The sequence below is a fragment of the Protopterus annectens genome, chromosome 8.part0 (genome assembly GCF_019279795.1).
Source record: "Protopterus annectens isolate FY-2018-M chromosome 8.part0, PAN1.0, whole genome shotgun sequence".
Classification (NCBI taxonomy): domain Eukaryota; kingdom Metazoa; phylum Chordata; order Ceratodontiformes; family Protopteridae; genus Protopterus; species Protopterus annectens.
In genome coordinates, this window is record NC_056741.1 from 1,000,940,465 (window position 1) to 1,000,960,578 (window position 20,114).

At 38.8% G+C, this 20,114-nt stretch overlaps 1 protein-coding gene across 1 annotated transcript in view; it reads right to left on the reverse strand.

Annotated features, from left to right (window-relative positions):
* LOC122808383 (IgGFc-binding protein-like) overlaps positions 1-19,612 on the reverse strand; it is a 122,330-nt gene extending 102,718 nt beyond the window's left edge. The window contains exon 1 of the mRNA XM_044079349.1: positions 19,588-19,612. Within this exon, the coding sequence (XP_043935284.1) occupies positions 19,588-19,612 (25 nt within the window). The remainder of the gene's footprint in view (positions 1-19,587) is intronic.
* Positions 19,613-20,114: the final 502 nt, after the last annotated feature.

Sequence of the window (20,114 nt, forward strand, 5' to 3'; positions counted from 1 at the left end):
CATGTTCCACACTTTCTGTATGTTATGTAACAAATGCACTATGCTTTCATTACACACTATAGGGTCTGTAAATCTGTACTAAACACCTTCCACAGTCTGTGTCTCCTATAATAAACTAACTATCCTTATTCCAGTCACTGCAAGCACTCTTAGACAATGGCAGCATGATCTCACCCTCAATGCCTTACATGATAAACTGCCTTTGTGCTGCTCACTGCAAATGCTAAAAAAGAATGTACACATTTTTCATGTTCCATGACTTATGTAAGTGCACATATGCTGTTGACTATATGTACAAAAATGGACAGTAAATCCATATCTGCTAACTGTAGGTTTACTGCATATTACAATGTCTGCACCACTAAGCAACATATTGTACACAATGCATGTAGAATATTTCTGTGCAAGTCAGTGACTACGAGCAGGAGTTTATTGTGTTCACTTAATTCTATGCAGAATTCTTTCCTGAAGTAAAATCTATGTATGGTTTACAGCCTTCTCAAGTGAAAAAAAAAAAAAAAAAACATACAAGTAAGAAAAGGCACCAGTATGTGGTGGTTGCAGGTAAAAAAATTAAAAAAAATATATACACTCGGAATGGACTAAACTAAAACTTTATGAATATAATTTGATACATTCAGCTGTTTATGTTATGAAAGCATTTTTATCACTTTGCCTCAGGCAGCCTCTAATTTGCTCGCAGATATGTGACTATGCATGCAGCCTGCAAATAAATTCAGCTTTAATTCATGCCTTATTTAATCAAAGCCAGCAATTGTTTATATTACCTCAGTACTAGAGGAAGAATATGTTTATGTTACTGATTGCATGACAACATTCAGTATGGTGTTTTTATTTTTTAACAACATGTTAATGCATTCTTTTTTTTTTTTTGCTCACATGCCATTAATCTTTTTTAATGCTGATAATCTGCACTTAAGTATATGTTCTAAAGTAAGCAGTATGGTTGAATATTACTTCTATAGTTCCAACTTTTTTTTTGATCCTTGGCCAATCATACCATGCTGTTTGATCTGGCAACCTCGGTATCCCATGTAGCTAGGATTACAAGTGCACACCACTACACCAAGCCATCATTAATTAAATAATTTTAAATCAAGTGTTACAAAGCATCTCATAAAGTTAATGCATATATGCCTATACATGCATCTTCTCACGTAATTTACTATTATTTTATTTGTTTTATTTAAGGATACCAGCATCATACATTAACCACACTAACATTGCACTGTTTGACCAGTTAGCCCTTTTCTATTTTCATTCAATATAAACAAAAATACATTTATTTTTCTGAACCACTACATCTGAAGTCATCTCTACAGTTTAATAATATTGGATTGAGCTATGCACAGCTTGCACTAAAAACACATTAAACATTTTTGCATTACATATATTATTGTATAACTTCTTTGTACTTCCAGTTTTGACTACAGGCACTGTAAAACTATAATGTACACTTTTTGTACTCCGTACCTCATTTAATAAAGTGTCAGTGATTACTCTTATCATTGCAAATGCTGTAACACTATGGAACTGGCACTTACTTTCTGCATTCTATGTCTCACATAACAAACTGACTAGCACTGCATACTCTTCCCATTGTATTAAATTATCGCTCACATCAGTGCCTGCATATGCTGTGCACTATTACCGATACAATGCCTGCGGTGCTGCACCTACCATTTGCAGATATATACTATGCATTTCACTCACTGGATACAGGTGAGTACTGCACGCTTCCCAACTCCAACTGTACTCATGGCAGCATAGTACTGCCTAGTCCATCTGGAGTATGCAAACTACTATGTGTGCTTCACTATACTGCCAAGTACTTCATTCCTTTATGGAGTAAACTGCAATCTCATATCTCACATAATACTTCATGCACTGAATTAAAAGCAATACAGCAGCCATTATTCATTTGATGCTGGAGTATATACAGCAGACATCACCTACTTCAAGGTGTTATATAATACTTCAGCCACTGTATGTAGAACTGCACTGCATAACTACTTATGCATTCAATGCAGAAGAAACTGAAGTCTTTTTCATATCTCATATAATACTTCACATACTAAATTAAAAGCTATACTGCATGCTTTATTTATTTATTTCATGCTGAGGTATACTGCAGACTTCACCAAGTTTGTGTTTTACATAATACTTAGGCTACCATACTGTATGCAGAAATATACTCCAGAAGTGCCTTATTATCTCACGTCAGGAATATCCTGTAATCTTCTTCATATCTCATATAATACTTCAACACTGAATTAAAATTATACTTCACACTTTACTCTCTTGTTGCCAGTGTATACCTTGGACTTCACCTACTTCATGTCTGCATAATATTTTTCTCACTTATGCAAACTATATTGCATATTTAACTAATTTAGTGCAGGAGTACGCTATAATCTTCTTCGTATCTTGCATAATACATCACATGCTCTATTAAAACCATATTGCATACTTTACTCATTTGGTGCAGGAATATCCTGCTCACTTTACTTACTTCATACTTTGCATAATACTTCACCCACTACGTGCAGTACTATACTAAATACTTCACCCACTATGTGCAGTACTATACTACATACTTCACCCACTACGTGCAGTACTATACTAAATACTTCACCCACTACGTGCAGTACTATACTACATACTTCACCCACTACGTGCAGTACTATACTACATACTTCACCCACTACGTGCAGTACTATGCTACATACTTCACCCACTACGTGCAGTACTATACTACATACTTCACCCAGTGGACTCTGGTTTACTTTTCTTACTTGTGTGTTTTGGCTTTTATATATGTAGCGTGTCTTTTCCATGTATAGTCATCAAAGAAGGCATGAGTGCAATTTTGAGGATCAGTGTATAGGTTCATAGGTTCATAGGTAGGTACTAGGCTATCGGCCTAGGGCCCATACAAGCCTAGCCAAAAAATGTACCCTGGCTTTCGCCACCCAAGAAAATTATTTTCCTGTGCCCCTGTCGAGCAGAGCCACAGAAGTGATCCCCAGGGTGAATTTCCCATTTCCCATCCAATCATCAAGATTTTTCTTGAAGAGTGCTAATGAGGAGCTCTGTTTGACATAGATAGGTAGTCTGTTCCAGAGTATGGGAAGTCTCTGGGACAGGAATCTATCCCTCCAGCATGTTCTATTTATTGTGGTGACAAGGGTAAGGTCCCTAGAGCGTGTAGCTTTGTATGTTAGGCAGAGATCGCCCCTGAGTAGGCGATATGTGATGGAGTAAAGCTGTAGTTTTTTTAGACGGTCTGCATAGGGCATCTGTTTGAGGCCAATAATCCTCTTTGTGAGGTATTTCTGTGGTCTTTCCAGTTGTTGTAGATGTCTTGTGAGGTACATACCAAAAGGGGCATTGTACTCTATAATGGGTCTAATGAGTGATGAGTAGAGGGGAACAATGACCTCTTTTTTTCTGGATGAGAATCTTTTTGTGATGAGATGAGCCACGTAGAAGGGTTTCCTGACCACTGTGGCGATTTGATTATCAAAGGAGAGACTACTGTCCACCTGTGTCCCAAGGTCTCTTATCACATTTTCAGCATTAAGTAGACTACCAGCTATGTGGTAGTTCATGGGTACACAGTTTTTACCAAAGGGGATGACAATACATTTTTTGGCATTGAGCTTCAGGCCGTGGTTTTGACACCAGGTATCTGTCTCTGTGAGGCCCTTTTGTAGTTTGTCCACATCGTTAGGAGTTTCAATTATGGCTCCTAGTTTGCAGTCATCTGCAAACTTTGTTAGCCAAAGACCTTCTGTGTTGGCCTGCACTTCAGAGAAGTAGATACCAAACAGGAAAGGACCCAGGACTGAACCCAGTGGTACTCCACTTGTCACTGGTCTGATGTCGGATTTGGAATCCACTACTTTCACAGTGTGGGTTCTGTCCGTGAGTCAGTTGGCAACCCATCTTGTGACATAAGGATTTATTTCTAGTTTAGTGAGCTTATCTATAATTCCAGAGTGGGGGATGGTGTTGAAAGCCTTGGCGAGATCTAGATAAGCTGTGTGAACCATTTTACCCTCATCTATGGCTTTGGTGACTGCTTCAAAGAAGTCAATCAGGTTTAGGAGACATGATCTGCCTTTTACAAATCCAAACTGAGTAGGGTCCAGAGTTTGGAGATTACCAATGTCTTTGTTTATGAGTTCCATGATGATACGTTCCATGGCCTTGCAGACCAGGCTCGTCGGGCTAATGGGGCGGTTAGTTCCCAGGGTCCGTCGTGGCTCCCCCTTTGTGGAGTGCGATAACTGTCACGGTGTGCCATTCAGTGGGTGCAAAGCCTGAGGTGAGGCTATGATCGAACATGGTACTTAGGTAGGGTGCCAGTTCATTCTGTAGTTCGTGTAAATGTGTCAGAAGGAATTACATATGATCATTGCCCTTTCATATCTAACAGTCAGCTCAGTTGGTCTATGGTGGTAATGATAATATCCACATAATCCAGTAAGAAATAATGTCTAAATGCCAGAAGACTATTACTGCCTGACATAATACTAAATGTCACTTTTGCAGATGGTAGATGAACTACCTTTTCATTGGTTAGCATCATCCTTGGAGGTCTTATTCTGGCATTGCAGTAAGCATGCCTCTGCTTTGGTCATCTGACTGTCGCCTGTAACAGTCAGTACCTGCACATACTGTTCCTATTACTCTTATCTTGTAAGGCCTGAATGGAGTAGTATTGTCTTTATGTACTACTGTGGGTATTAATATTTAGGATCTCCTGTGGTGGTTTACAAACCAGTGATATGGATACCTTCTGCATTTAGCACACCCAAGACTAATCCATTTTTATTTTTATTTTATTTTATTTTGTCAGATCTGGTAGATATGCTCAAATACCCCTTTTAGGCTGTCAGTGTTAAAGGTTTAGCTGAAAAAAATTGCAAACATGTGAGGGGTAATCCTGGATATAGATGCTCTGTCCTTCAACCTCCACCACTTATATTGAGATATCACAAATTTTGTTAGTCACTGAATCCTAGACTCTGGCACCATTGTCCTCCCTGACAACTTTCTTTAAAGGTCTGAGAACCTTTCTAAAACGGACATCTTCACCTTAAGTTTACCCCTGCCCCATCATATTCCTGTATTCAGTTCAGTCACAGAAAGCATGGCTGAAGAAACTACCTTATATTTAACATTAATACTACCAGATGTCTGCAGTGCTTTTGTTTGGTTGGGCAACTTTTTAATCAATTATTGAAGGACTACTTTAGTGAAAGACATTTGCTCTGAGCCATCCCTTAGAAGAGGCCTGCATAAATGTTATCACAAATGGCTTGCTGTTTTGCACCTGGTTCAATGCAAAGGACTGAATTAGAGGGTTGTTTTTTTTCTACTCAGTGTCCAAGCCTTGGTTACCTTCATTGGAAAATTCCCCTGAATCTAATAACTTATGCATTTCAAAATTCATAGAGCATGTGATATCAAAATGAACCTCAGGGAATACATTCCCTTTCCATCCCATCTTTTGGTTGCCTAAAAAGGCTTTAAATTTTCCTTGCTCAATGCTAATAGTATTACTAATAAGTACTCAGGGAAACCTGGATGCTGCACGAGTAACCTGATACAGCAACAATCATGCAGTCCCGGCTACAAAAATATTATAGTGTTCTTTCTAGTTCCTAAGGAGCAACTTCCAAAAGGCCTGCAGATAGCAGAGCATAGCAAAATGATGGGTGCTGGTGTTTTATTAATGGTTAGGAATAATTCAAACCTGCAAGTCTGAGTCATAAGTAAATGTGCTGAAAAAAAAAGAAGGAAACAACTGTCTTATTGCTGAACTAGTTCAGTGAGGTGCATTGAACTATGTAATAGGATCAGTTACATTACTTATTTGAATCTCCTAAGTTTGATCATCTTCACTGAGAAATGTTGGGAATGCTTCCTCTTATTAAATAGAACAAATGAATTATTGTGGGTGACTTCAATCTCATTTCATTCCACCACCACAAGGTGTCACTGGGTAGGACTGCTGTAATAGTCTTACCATCTGGACTACTTTAGTGAACCCGTTAAACCTAAACTTTTGTATGTCAAATTATCTCACTAACAATCCACAAGGTGGCTGTGAATTGACCTTCACTCAAATTTTCGGAGTAACTACTGCCCAGCCTCTTTCAGTTTGAGTTCTCTAAGTCTTTTGGATTTCTAATACCATGACAGGAATGTACCCAATCCTAAGTCTAAAATTCATGAAATGAATGCTGATTTAATATTTGATGTTAGCAGCACCTGCAATGTGCCCAGAATTGACTCCTGCAATTCATACGGAGTTACATGTATTGGTAGCAAATCTAAATACTACTGTAGATTCTGTTATTAGACTCATTGCTCCTACTGTCTAGTATTGTCTGGGTATCTTTCTATCATATTGCTCTCATTTCTGCCTGCAGATTCTGGTATTTTATGACATTGTATCTCTGTGTGCACAAGGCCCTGTAATTACTAGGTATATAAATGTCATTGTTCAATGCTACTTTTGTCTTTTTTAATGAACTACTATATACAGTCTCCACTGTATGGTTGTTTATGTCTCCTAAGCCTAAGTGTCTTTTCTGAGGGTCTTTCCATCCCCAAAACTGTGAAAACAGCCCAAGTATTAGAGTTTGACAGACTCCACTAGGGCATTACATAACCTCATCAGATAGCCTAGGTGTCCTAATGAATCACTATAGCAAAAATCACTGAGAGTGTAACTCCTCTCTGTGAAACACTTGCATTTTGTTGGTGAAGCTCCATTCAGAAGGTAGGCCTAAAGTGTCGTTGTGATTCTTTGACTTTGTCTAATTTCCAGTTCTAACTATAGTTAAACCATTGGTCTATATTTTCAATTGCTCATTTATCCTTTTTTAAACATGCAGGCATAAGCCTCCTTTCTAAAACTTTAATCCAGTCTCGACCAATACTATAGGATCGTGGTGGTGCTGCAGTAGCATTGTCGCCTCACAGTAAGAAGTTTTCCTGTTCGATTCTCAGCTAGAGCATCTTCTGTGTGGAGACATGCGTGAATGGGCGTACCTTCGTTGAAGGTTGTGCGTCAGGGTTGACAACTCGGCAAGTAAAAATCTACTGCCAATCATTAGCGGACCGGAGTTCCGCTGTGGCGACCCCTAACCGGGAAAAGCCGAAAGACACAACAATAAAGTTAACATCTTAACCAATAACTTTGAAAAAAGTAGCTTATAATCATATTCTGGAATATAGCAAGAAAATATCTTCTCATCAGTAAACAATACAGTATTCAGAAAGACGTTAATACTTAATGAGTGATACATAGTTTACTCCAGTATAAAGATGGGGTACCTAAATGGGGATATATTTACTAATCTCAGAAGAGTATTCACATCTATCAGTCATGCCTTACTGATTTCCAAAACTAAGAAGTTTGGCTTTGGTGATGGCCTCATCCATTTGTTCTAGCACAAGTTGACTGTACTTTTGAGGTGGCCATGGGTATCTTGCACTCTAATAAGGATACATTTCTTACTGTAGTCCTCCAAGACTCATATTTCAGGCCACTATATCTACCTGTTTAACAGCTAATTACCTTGTCATCTCCCTTGCTGTTGTCTATTTCTTTATTATAAGCCTTCCCTAAATAAATTCAAAAGTAACTGCATCCTGAATACAACACACTTTGGGGTTGTTTTTTTTAAACCTAATGAACAATCAGAAAACCAAAACAATCATATATTGTTTTAGCCTGCACCTGCATGAATGGACTGTTCTTTACTTCTCCAACTCCAGCAATGGGTATTCTGAAAATAATGTTATTAAGTATTTCCAGGTCAGTTACAATGTGTCCAACCACCTTACAATGAAAATATGGTAAGTCACTGCCATCAACTTCTGCATATATAAGCCTAAGTAAGCTCTCACGTATAACAATCCACTCCTTCCAGAATAAAAAATCTGATTTAAATGTCCCTCAATAGATTTTGCAGCTTCATGATGCCATCTTAATCATTTTGCGCACCACTATACCATATTAAGGAGGGTCAACTGGTTCCCTTTAATAGCAGGAACCACCATATTGCTAGACTCCCTTACCTGCAAGCTTCAACACAGTGATTATTGTTTTAAGGTTACATACTATCAGAAATACCTACTTATTAGGTCCCAAATATGAGGTTGTGGCTGGAGAAGTCATTTGATATTTTAGATCTGCTGCTTAGAATCAACCTCTCCCTCAAACTAGATAATTAAAGGATTGTTATGAATTTAGAATAAAGCCACTGGACATTCTAGCAAATGTCTGAAATGAAGCAGCTCATTTGATAAGTCTGATTTACAAATTCTGTAACCTGATAATGTTTTCTGGTGATGACTCTACTAAATAGCTCTCTAGTCCATTTAAAACATATTGACTGCTCATTACGAACTTACAACATGCTGTATGCATTACTGTGTACTAATTGTCTAATTTCTCTGTGCAGGCCTAACCTCAGAGTTTCTATATAGCTGTTTTCCGGTTAACTCTGTTCAACTATGTAGCTGATTTTTTTTTAACACATTAATTATATATATATCTTGCACTTGCTCTTAACTTGTGACTTCTGGGCCCATGTAATATTTTATTTTATTTTATTTTATTTGTATTTGCCAACCAGGGTGGAACACCTATCCCACTGAACTTTATCAGACTCAGCCCGGGGCCACTGAATGATTAAGTGCCTCACTCAGGGTTACACAGCTAGGTAATGGAGGTTGAGGGAATCAAACCCTGGACCACATGAAGGAGCTCATTAACAGCCCCTTAATCCCCTACAACTTAATTTTTTATTTAATAAACTAATTTCATGGTAATCCTTGCTTACAATCTCTGTAATACTGTCAAACACAGTTACAACAATGTATTTCCTTTTTATGACATATCAATTTAAAACTTTTCTAAGTAAAGTAATATCCTTAGAGCATCTTAATCAACTTAATTTAGCATATTATCAAAATATACTACTTCATGTCAAAGTATCCTGGTGCAATTGATATTAAAACATTTTATTTAGTGGGTTTTCAAAATACACTGTGGCATTCTACTACACGTTTAAATAAAAATTATGAAAAAAGCTTTCTCAGATATTTTATTTAGCACATTACCAAAAAAACACTGCTGCATATCGCAAAAACTTAATGTGTAAAAAAAAAATCACATATATTCTACTAATTAAATGACTTTCTGTACAATTATATAGAAGGAAAGAAAAACACTCTGATGAACCACATTTTCATATAGTTTCAAGGTGGATTCACAGATAAAAGAAAATAAAGTGTTTGTCACAGAAAATGAATGACAGATGATCTGCAAATTATGGTTAATCAGATTCTCAGGTTACATATGGGGGATGTACACAGTTTGTAGCAGAAGTGTCACAACCCGGAAAAGAATAAGAATACCAACAGCTATGAAGCGCAGCGTTAACATCTATACTACTGTGGCACACCTACAGGAGTCGATTTATTTGTAATGTATTTTAGTATACAACCTGAAGGTGGTTGTTCACATCTGTATTTATGTACTCTTTATTATAAAGGACCATCAAGTTTACTGTTTATTTATTTACTTATTTGCTTCTCCTGCTTTTAATTTGAAACAGACAACATTATGATCAAAGTTAACAAGATAATGTAAGACTTCTGGAGGTCAATTTCCTGTATTGCCTACATATACGAAGATGTAAATAGGCATCCTTTAGCTCCAGAATGTCTGTGAATGCCCAGACATTAGCAGAGGGATTAGTGTCTACAGGGTGAGCATTCTAAATTTTAATACCTTCAAAATAAATTTACTTTTGACGGTACTTACGTATTATCGCAACCAGATTTTGCGACCTCTTTTACTTTCTTCACTTTTACTGAAATGGCGTCACTGAAGTGTGATATCGAAGGGTAAACAAGCAGAAGGTCTGTTGGGGATATTGGTAGGGGTTGTAAAAAAACTAGTAAGACATAATTTTGAGGTGTGTGGGTAGCGTCCTTTAAAGACGTCCAGCATTGAATTCAGCGATCGCAGTGGTTGAGTGTGTGTATGTGTGTTGGGCTGAAAGGAATGCAGGAGTTACTGTACGATCTGTGGAATTGATTACTTTGTACTGCAGTTCCTTTTGGTGAAGGACTACTACTTCTTCGGCTTTACCTTTTTGTTTTGTTTTTTTTGGATCATGTACGACAGTATTATGAAGGTTAGAAACAGGTTTGGTGGACTTAGGTAGCTTCATCATTGAAACGGCTGATAAATAATACAGGTTTGAAAACAGAGATTTCCTACTTCACCGACTACAGCATGTGGAAGGAACACGTTCGCAGTAGAATGGGACTCGCTTAACTGACAGGAGATGCTGGCGGTAAAAAAGGGAAACCTGTTTTTGAACTTTATCTTATGAGCTGTTTCAATGATAAACCTTCCTAAAAGTACAAAAACATTACAGAACACATGTCTCTAACCTTCATAACACTGCAGTGCTACTATTTGACCTGAACAGAAGCAACCAGCATTAGCGCAAAAATCTAGTTGCGATAATACATAAGTACCCTTTTGACAAGTCTAAAATCGATATTCATGGGCATTCTCTTTGCAGTACCAAAAAAAGGCTATAGTTGAACTCTGTTCCATTCTCCATTCAGAGGACATCTTTGATGGCTGCTTGTGCTCTTAGTTGATCAAGATGAGGGAAGGCTATCCCCACCTGATTCACTGGGACAGGAAGCACTCTCATGAGAGAAGGAGAAGTTCTGAAACTGATTCTGTACCCAGGAGAGATGATGCTTTTGACACACTTATCTAAGGTAATGTTTGTGCAGCTGTCCCTGAAGAGGCTTAACTTACCCTACCAGGGGGTCTAAGGTATGAATAAGGTGAGCAGGGTAAGATATCAGATACAGTCATGCTAGGCCAGAGGCCTTTTGAGGCAATTCCCCAAGGGCTTCACTGACTTACCCTCCTTCTTGTTATGTGACTAATATATTTTAAATGCTCTTTTCTTCCTGGCATGTTGACCACTGGTCTGGAACCAATGAAAAAGACAGTGTTTTGAAGGATTATTATGTCTGCATCTCAGAATGGGAGAGGTATAAAATCATTTTACTGTGTCCTTTGTCTTCATTTTCTCTTCTAGTTTCTCAAATTTTTTTTGTGTAGAAATACTAAAAAAGGACATTTTTTCTATGGTGTTAATATGCATTTGTCCTTTGATGTCTTCTGGAAGACTGAGGCTGGATTCTCAACTATGCATGTCTTTTGATGATGGACCCCAATGCTGCTGCCCTGGGTAGAAGATGTATCTACTACACTGTATCTACACTTGATCACATGATGTTCCACTTTCTATGTCCTGTATATCAAGTGAGAGATTTGTATTTTTGGAATTTCATTTTGTTTCTCTGCAGTTAATTTCTCAAATTATTGCAGGATATTGCCTTGATATTTTGGTATGTGAGTCTGACAATTAATCCAGTTATTCAGCCTAAAGGCAAGTGTAGATGATCCATGTCACTAGGGAGAATGTTAGGGGTCAATACCAGTCTGGAGCCCTTGTCTGTATCCAGGGACACTTCTGGGAGTCTACTGCTGGGTTATTATATAATTACTGAGACGAGGGCTGATAACCTATTGGGTACCTTAGGTGCTGAAAGCTGAATTCCAATTCCAGAGTGTGATCACAAAGGTATCCTCAAAAGCTTCAAACATTTGAGAGACCAATGCAGACATAGGCTTTTCTACACCCAGCAAATCTTGGTATTTTTTTTAGTGCCAAACACAGCTCAGGTCTCCATTTGGAAGCATTCAGTCATAAGGCTGAAGGCTTGTCAAAATTAAATGCCCTCAGGGGAATCCAAGAACATTGTTTCTTTGCCATGTAAGTCATACCCATGAAAGCTGAAAAGTGTAGGCCAGGCCCTCTTTGTCATCTGAGGAAGATTCCAATTCTCTGCATTTGAAGGACTGTCTGCAAGTACACATTCTTATATAAAATCTATGTCATGCATGTACAAAGGTTTTTAAAAATTTCATGAGGCATTCTCTGCAGAAGCAGAAATGGAAACAGTTTCTCTGGAAATCTAATACAAGCAAAAGCACACAGAAGCAGAAACAGTTTCCCTAGAAATCTTTTATAAGCAAAAACATTCAAGACAATAAACATTAACAAAAGGAAAAATAAAAAAAAAATTCTTAATGATGCATTTATCTTTGTAGTTTTCCTTGAAAGGGAGCTCTGAGGCCCAAAGCAGACAAAGTGACCATGGACTTTGTTGCCGAGATACAACATAAGCCTGTGGGGGGAAAAAAAAGAACAGAAGAATGGCCAGCCTGACTGTCTCCTTTATCCAGAACAGAAGTACGTGCTATGACATTGTGGAAAATTCAGCCCATGCTGAGACATCTGAAGAACTCTGACAGTTGGGTAAAATGACTGGTAAGGTGTTCCTTTAGGAGTGATTTGAACTGATTGTGGATAGGGTTTTTTTTACTATGGTCTCTGGAAGAGTGTTCCACAGTTTGGCTATTTTGTGTGACTAGAGGGAGTCACCATGATAGTTGTGCAAGTTGGACACCTTTAGTAAAAGTTTGTTGGAAGATCTGAGAGATCTAAGATTAGTACTAGGTTGAACTAAATAGGAGATAACAGGGCAGTCACTGGGATGGTAGATTATTTTGTGGGCTAAGGGTAGTTGTTTAAGTGATAGAAAGGTCGGGAAGCTCTAGCCAGTTTAACTGTGAAAGAGCTAAACAGTGATGAGATCTGTGTGGATGATTAGTGGCAAATTTAGTGATCTTATTGTAACATGATTATAGGTTGTTGAGGTTCAATTTTCGAAGGTTTGTGAATATTAGAGAGCCATACAGGAGGGTGGAAAGAAGGTGTGTGAAGTGGTGGCTAGCCTGGCATTGGGAGTTAGGTATGGTTTGGACCTGTATAGGGTGCCTAGCTTGATGAAGACTTTTTTGATAGTTTGGGCAATATGCATATCAAATTTGAGGTTATCATCTATGGCAACACCTAAATGTTTAGTGTGGTTTGTGGGGACTATCTTGTTTCCGTTTGCAGAGAAGACTGAGAGAGGGAGCTGGGAAGGTTTGTTCTTTTTGTTGCTGAAAACTATAATTTTGGTTTTGTTGGGATTTAAAATGAGCTGGTGTTGAGAGAGGTATGTTTCAATGTCCTGAAGAAAAGATTACATTTTTAGTTGGAGTTCGAGGGTTGAGGAGGCAGAGCAGATAAGTGTATCATCATCGGCATACTGTACTATGGAGGCTAGTTGAGTTGCTAAACTAAGGCTTTTTGTAAATATGATAAAGAGAAGAGAAACAAGAATAGATCCTTGGGTTAAGGGGGTAAAGAGAGTTTTCTCATTTTGTAGTCTGTTGTCAACTGGAAAGATAGCTATGGAACCAAGTTAGTGATGATGGACTGAGGCCATAGGAAGACAGTTTATTAAGTAGTAGCTGGTGGGATATGGTGTCAAATGCTTTGGACATATCAAGAAAGATGGAAGAGATGAGCTGACCTTCATTCATGAGATGATGGATGGTGTTAGTGAAGCTTAGGAGGGACATGCTGGTACTATGTTTAGGGCTGAAGCCATGCTGAGAATTGGAAAAGAGGTTATAGTTAAAGAAGTAGCTAATGAGATGGTTGTGGATGCATTATTCTAAGATTTTTGCAAGGAGGAAAGGATGGTTATGGGACAATAGTTATTTAGTTTTCTGGTGGGTCCAACTTTGTGGAGGGGTATGATGTGAAATATTTTCCATAGAATTGGGACACATTGTTCCTTAACAGAGTGATTGATCAAGATCAAAATGGGATAGGCAGCTGAAGGAGCAGCAAGTTTTAGAAATTCATTAGGGAGTTTATCTGCAGCTATGCAGCATAGTTTAAGTTTGGTTAAGAGAGTCTTTATATAATTAGTTTGTATGGGTGTGAAAGTGAAAGGACTGCGATTATCTGTGGCAGAGGTGGGGACAGAAAGTGGCTGGGTTGGTTGTCTAGTAGGGAGGTGACGGTGTTGATGAAGTGGAGTTGAATTTAGTTGAAATAGGGTCTAGGTTGTTTGAAGTAACTGGAGGAGGCGTTGAGGTTCAACCCAGGCTGAGGAGCTGGTTGATGGATTGCCAGAATTTGTTTGGGTTATTTTGGTGTTTCTGTTGACAGGATAGGAAGTACGTTTGTTTGTCTTTTTTGATTTGTTTCTTTGTTAAGTTCCTTAGTTGTTGATAGGTTAAGAGGTCAGATTTGACTTTGGATGTATGGTAAGCTGACCAGGCTTTATCTCTGCACTTCATTAGTAGTTTGGTGTCTTTGGTTAGCCATGGAAGGAGCTTAGTTTTAGTGCAAACTTTTCCAGTGGGGGCAAGATTATTAAGAATTGTAAGGAAGGTTTCATTGAAGTACTGAACAGCAGCATCTAACTGTAGGTGTTTAAGTGGGGTCCAGTTACATTGTTGGAGAAGGAGGTTAAAAGTAGTGGGGGAGACATTTTTCTTGATCATGATGTATTTAAAGAGGATGTTGCTTTGGATATTCATGCTTTTCCTGTAAAGAAAGGTTGGATAGTGGTCACTGATGGAGTCCGGTAGGCAATCGGCTAGGAAACTTAGGTTAGGTTTGTTAGTTAAGATCCAGTCTAATGTTGACTGCTCATTGGAGTGTTTGTCTATACGAGTTGGACAGGTTATTGTTTGGGTGAAGGTGAAGAGATTTACAATGTTAGATGGGTTATTTGCTGTTTCAGGTGTGACAATCTAGGTTAAAGTCACCAAGCACAATAGTTTCTTGGGTGAATTTGGCAGCTGTCCAGGAAAGTAGATTTTCTATGATGGGAAGGTTTTTGCCAGGATGAAGGTAGGTGGCTATGATTATTATTGCTTTGTTAGGGTTGATTTCAAGGTGGGTAGTCAATATTTCAGAGTTGGATAGATCAGGAGGGGTGCAGGCTAGTTGTACTAATTTGAAGGTGTCTTTAATCATAACAGCAACACCACCTCCACATTTGTTGACTCTGTCTAATCTTATGATGTTATAGCCTATTGTGAGAATTTCACTGTCCTTAATGTGGGGCTTTAGCCAGGTTTCAGTTATTACAGCTATATCTGGTGAGTAGGTGGATAGGGCAGCATGGAATTCACTGATTTTATTTATGATGCTATGGAGGTTGAAATTTAAAAGGAGCAGATCGAAGTTAGAGGCTGTATGAAAGGGGGGGTAGAGATGTGAATGTGTGACAGATTGAATACAGACAGTAGGAGTGGGACATGAAGGTAGTAGGTGTTGAGAATTGATGTTATTGGGACCTGGGTTGGGATGGATGTCATCCTGGAGTTTAATTTATGTAACAGAGTGTAGTAGAAGATGTCTAAGTTTGCATGTTAGTTTGTGGTATTTGGAGGGTGGGGAAATAGGATGGTGGGTGTGTAAGTGTTTGAGAGGTGAGAAGAGAGAAGTTGTGTGATTGAAGAGTTGTGGGTTAATGTTACTATAAGTGTGGGATTGGGAGTGGAGTGTGGATAGTGGCAGTGTTGGTGATTGGAAGTGTCTGACATGGTATGAGTGGAGGAAAGTGGAGTTGTAGGTGAGGAAAAGAAAGTGGAGAAGCAGATTATTAGTAAGAATGGAGAAGAGGAAGTTCATGGTATGTGGGTGGGTGGAGGAGAGGAGTGAAAAGAGATGAGAGTGATGGAGTTTGTAGATGGGGATAGTGAGAATTCTGGGAAGGTTGTTGGGGAGTGGTCGGGGTATGGACTGGGTAGGTATAAATGTAATGAAAGAGGGGGTGTGTGGCAATGGGGGTAGGGTAGAGAAGCTGATTGAGCCCAAGCGTAGCGAGGAAGAATGAAATCTGTTGAATCAGAGACCAGACTCAGGGCCCTTCAGAAACAATCAGCAAAGGTAAGCATGTAAGACCAAAGGTAAGCATGTAAAATTAGAGGCAAAACTATGCAGTGCTAGGGAGAGGTGAGAATATAGATACAGAGAAAACAGTCATCTCACTTTTGTTATTGTAGTTTGTGTTGTTAAGGGGAACAGAGTGAGGAGGGAGAAAGGGGAGACAGGAGGATAGGGAAGGAGAACAAAAGCTGGGTAGGGATCGGGGGCTATGAGGACAAGGAGAAATACTGATCAAGGTACAAGTGAGAGGGGCAGGGGGGTGCAAGTTCCAGCAACAAAGGGATGGAGGAACCTGAAAATAGAGGACAGTGTTTTGAGAAAAGCACAGATGTTGTCCAATGCCGGAAAAGAAGTAGGAAAGGGACAGCTAATACAGATATGGCCTAAGATAAATGGGAGGGGGTTGTGAGAAAAGTGGGCAAGTTATTCAATGGGGAGTGTGCAGCAGCCTGGCGATATGGAGCAGAGAGGGAGGGCAGGGTACACTGGTATAATTACACTATTACAAACTTCACTTAGAGAACATGCAGTGCCTGCAGATATTGATGTGGTTGGGACTGGCCATTTGGTTTGATGTTGGGTTCTTGCAGGAGAGGGAGGGTGGCAGATAGAACCGTGGACACAAATATTATCAAGGCTGAACTCTTCTTTTATGCAGATCATCCTTGTCTGTGCAAATTGTTCAGTAGTTATCCAGTTCTCTTCTCCTGGTGTGCAGTTATAATGATGAAAAGAATCATAACTGTAAGAAAATGGAGCAAAATGTTGGAGGAAACAGCTCTAATATACCCTGGACATTATCCTAAGATCGCAAAGCTGTAAGTCTAATTCAACATTTTCCTCCAGGCACAGGGTAGGATGCTGTTAGTCTGCTATGTACAGCATCATATCCCAGACTGACCACATTATACTACTTTCATTATAGAAAGAAAACCGAGTATAATCCTTAGGTAGAAACCCATGTAATTTAATAATAAAATGTAAGGAGTACAGATCCATACAGTTAATTATGAACAAAGGAAGAAGGGGTCTGAAAATGAGGATGGAAAAGGACTTCTGTTTACTTTTAAAGAAATATAGACAGTATTCTGGAGAGATAATGCAGTGACTTAAGCAAGTCAGAGACACTGTCTGGATGCAGTATCCAATCAAGACTGAGGGGGCATGGAGAGGTAGGTGCTGGCCTTTCCCTTGTTGGGTGGGAGACAGAAAGACTTTATGAGATGAATTTCAGGGATGTAAGACTGAAAAATGCACCTGTGGTGTGTAGCAAGGTACAGCTCATGGAAATATTTATTTGTTTATTCCTGTATTTATTTATTTGCAGTTTATTAACCAGGAAAGTCCACTGGGCCATTCAGAGCCCATTTTTAGTGACGACATGGGGAGAAAATTTCCTCAGTACAAAAAAAGCTGACATTTTATACATTGATAATATAAAATTATTAATCAGTTAAGTTTACAAAGTTAGAAACACAATTAGCAATCCAGTGGCAAGACAAATAGCAGTGACAAATTACAACATTTTTAGAGATATTAGAGCATAGAAGAATTTTTTTGTTAAGCATGGCATAAAAGAAGAAAAATGAAAAATATATCATTAAAACTTGGGTATTCAAGGAGGCTGAGTGCAACTATAGCAGGCGAGGAGAAGAGAGACTAAGATGAAAAAGTCACTGACAAGGAAGAAAGGAAGGCATGCTGAGTAGAGAAAGAGGTTGCAGAGAGTGGCAATTCTCAAGTAACTGAAACTATCTGGTAATAGTGGAATGAGCAGCTCATGAACTGCTGATGATGAAACTGGGAGTGTGTTGCCTGTAATGAAGGCAGAAGTTCATAAATGAGAATTGTAAGGGCATACAGCAGATGGTCCAGGTTACTCATTCTGCTGAGATGGTCTACAGGCCTGCTGCAGAAGGGCATATGCTGGATGGAGGTTCCAAGTGAAAGCTAAGGATGAGAAAGGGGTATTGGCCAAAATACAGAAGTGATGACTCTGTTGAAGGCCCTGGCACACCATCTTTGAATAGGAGAAGAAGGGAGTGGATGGATAGACTATAATTCAAATAGGAAAAAAAAGAAGCCAGACAGAAATTCTTAAATTAAGTAATAGTTGAGCAGGAATGAAGATGGCATTATCAATAATACATATTTTGAGTGGTAGGTACTATTTTCTGCATTTGTCTCATTGGAGAGTAAAGGGGGTAGAATAAATAGTAATGCTGTGAGGAAGATGGTGAACAGAGAGTTTTACTGAAACAGAAGTGAATGACTGAACTGGAAAAAATGAAGGTATGTATTGAGACATATTTATTGTTTATGTGCTTAACAGAGAAGAATATTTTTTGCTCTTTTTTTCTCCCTAACAACTGATCATTAGCTGCTCCTGATGATTATCCTTGATTGCTGTGTCTACCTTGCTCTCTGTCCACCCATGGACTTGCTGTGTTAAGCTTAGGCCAGCAAGGAAATTGAAATGCCCAAATGCAGTGTCATGCTACTGCCTAGGGCAGTAGTGCACAACATCTGGCCTGGGGACAAAATCCGTCCCTCTACACAACACTATCTGGCCCCCAGAGAGTAATCAAAAAATTTAAAAAAAAAGTGAAAAAATACTATGCCTTACTCCAGTCATGCAAACTTTCCAGCACGTGCTTACTTATCTAATTGACTGCAGTTGCGCACACCTCTAATTTTAGCTGTGGAAGTAACTATTTTTTCTTGTTTATAATTTATAGTCTGTAAACAGTAGTAACTTTCTGCAAGAGTTTGTAATAAGTCATGGCTGCAAGCCAGAATAAAGTTAAATGCAAAGCTGATGTAGAAAGCAGACAATTTCATGACTGCTGTCTTAAGTAAAAATGCCAGTCACCTGTACTCAGGGTTGCCAGACATCCCTATTGTGCGGGACTGTCCCGGGATCAGCAGCCTGATCCCGAGTCTGCACTGCAAGTTAAAATTCCAGCAAAACAGCCTCTGCTTTGTTTTTTTTTTCTTTTTATTGGCCCGTATGATGGTATAAGAGCCAATAAAAAAAAAAAATCACAAAACGGAGCTAATTCTGTTTAATGTTTAACTGCCTAATGTTCCGCATCGAGCAAAAGAGGGTCTGCTGTGCAATTTTTTTGATTGGCCCAAATGAGCCAATCAAAAATTGGCAAACACGGAGTTACTTGCTCTTAATGCAGAACTGCGATGTTCTGCATTAAAGACTTTTTTTTTTGGTCTTCACTTAGTGTGAAAGACATTTTTTTTGTCCCTACCTGGCTCGTCAAAAAACTGGCAACCCTGCCTGTACCTATTGTTAACTCATAACGACTTACTATGTTTTGAGGTGGTCTGCAGATGCATTAAGAATTTGTGTAATGGCCCTCCCCACAAAAAGGTTGTGCATCACTGGCCTAGGGAGTATGCTTTACTTTAGCCTACCACTTACACATCTCAGTGACACTGCAAAGTTGGGACATGCAATGGGTGTCAGTGCTACCTGATCCCTCAAATCTGTAAAGGGCTTGACATCACCAGGATGCCGTACGTATCCACCCTCAGGCAGCACTGTGTCCTGTTGTTTCTCTGGCCTTCACCTGGGAGATCAACATGCTAGTGTGCCCCCATGTGACTGCCCACTTACCTCCTTCCTGGATGTGCACATCCATCGTCCCTGCCTCCACTGTTAAAGATGATATTTAAAGGTGTGAAACAAACTTTTCACACAAAAAGGCTTTTGCAAACATCTTTATTCATGGAAATACTTTTTGTATCAAAAGAAAAGTGTATTTTGCAGCTTTAAAAAAATAGAAAGTTTTAAATATTGCTTCTGAACTTGGAAGCCAAAATGTATTGAGCCATTTTTATGGCATTAATATTCATGGGCAGGCAGGAGGCACTTACGTCACATTTTGTTCCAGTTCTAATTTTGCTGTATTAACATAGGGTAAGTAATTGTAGATTAGTTATGTAATTGCCAAAATGTTAAATTACAGCAAAAAAAATCATTATAAAATATACACATACAGCTGTTGTACTCTACCAACAGCTGATAAGCATAGCTACTTAGTTGATTAATAGCTATAATCTGTGATGGAGGCATGATGCTGAAAAAGTAAAAACAATATCCCATAAAAAATTAAAGATACTCTATAAAATTAATCCATCTGA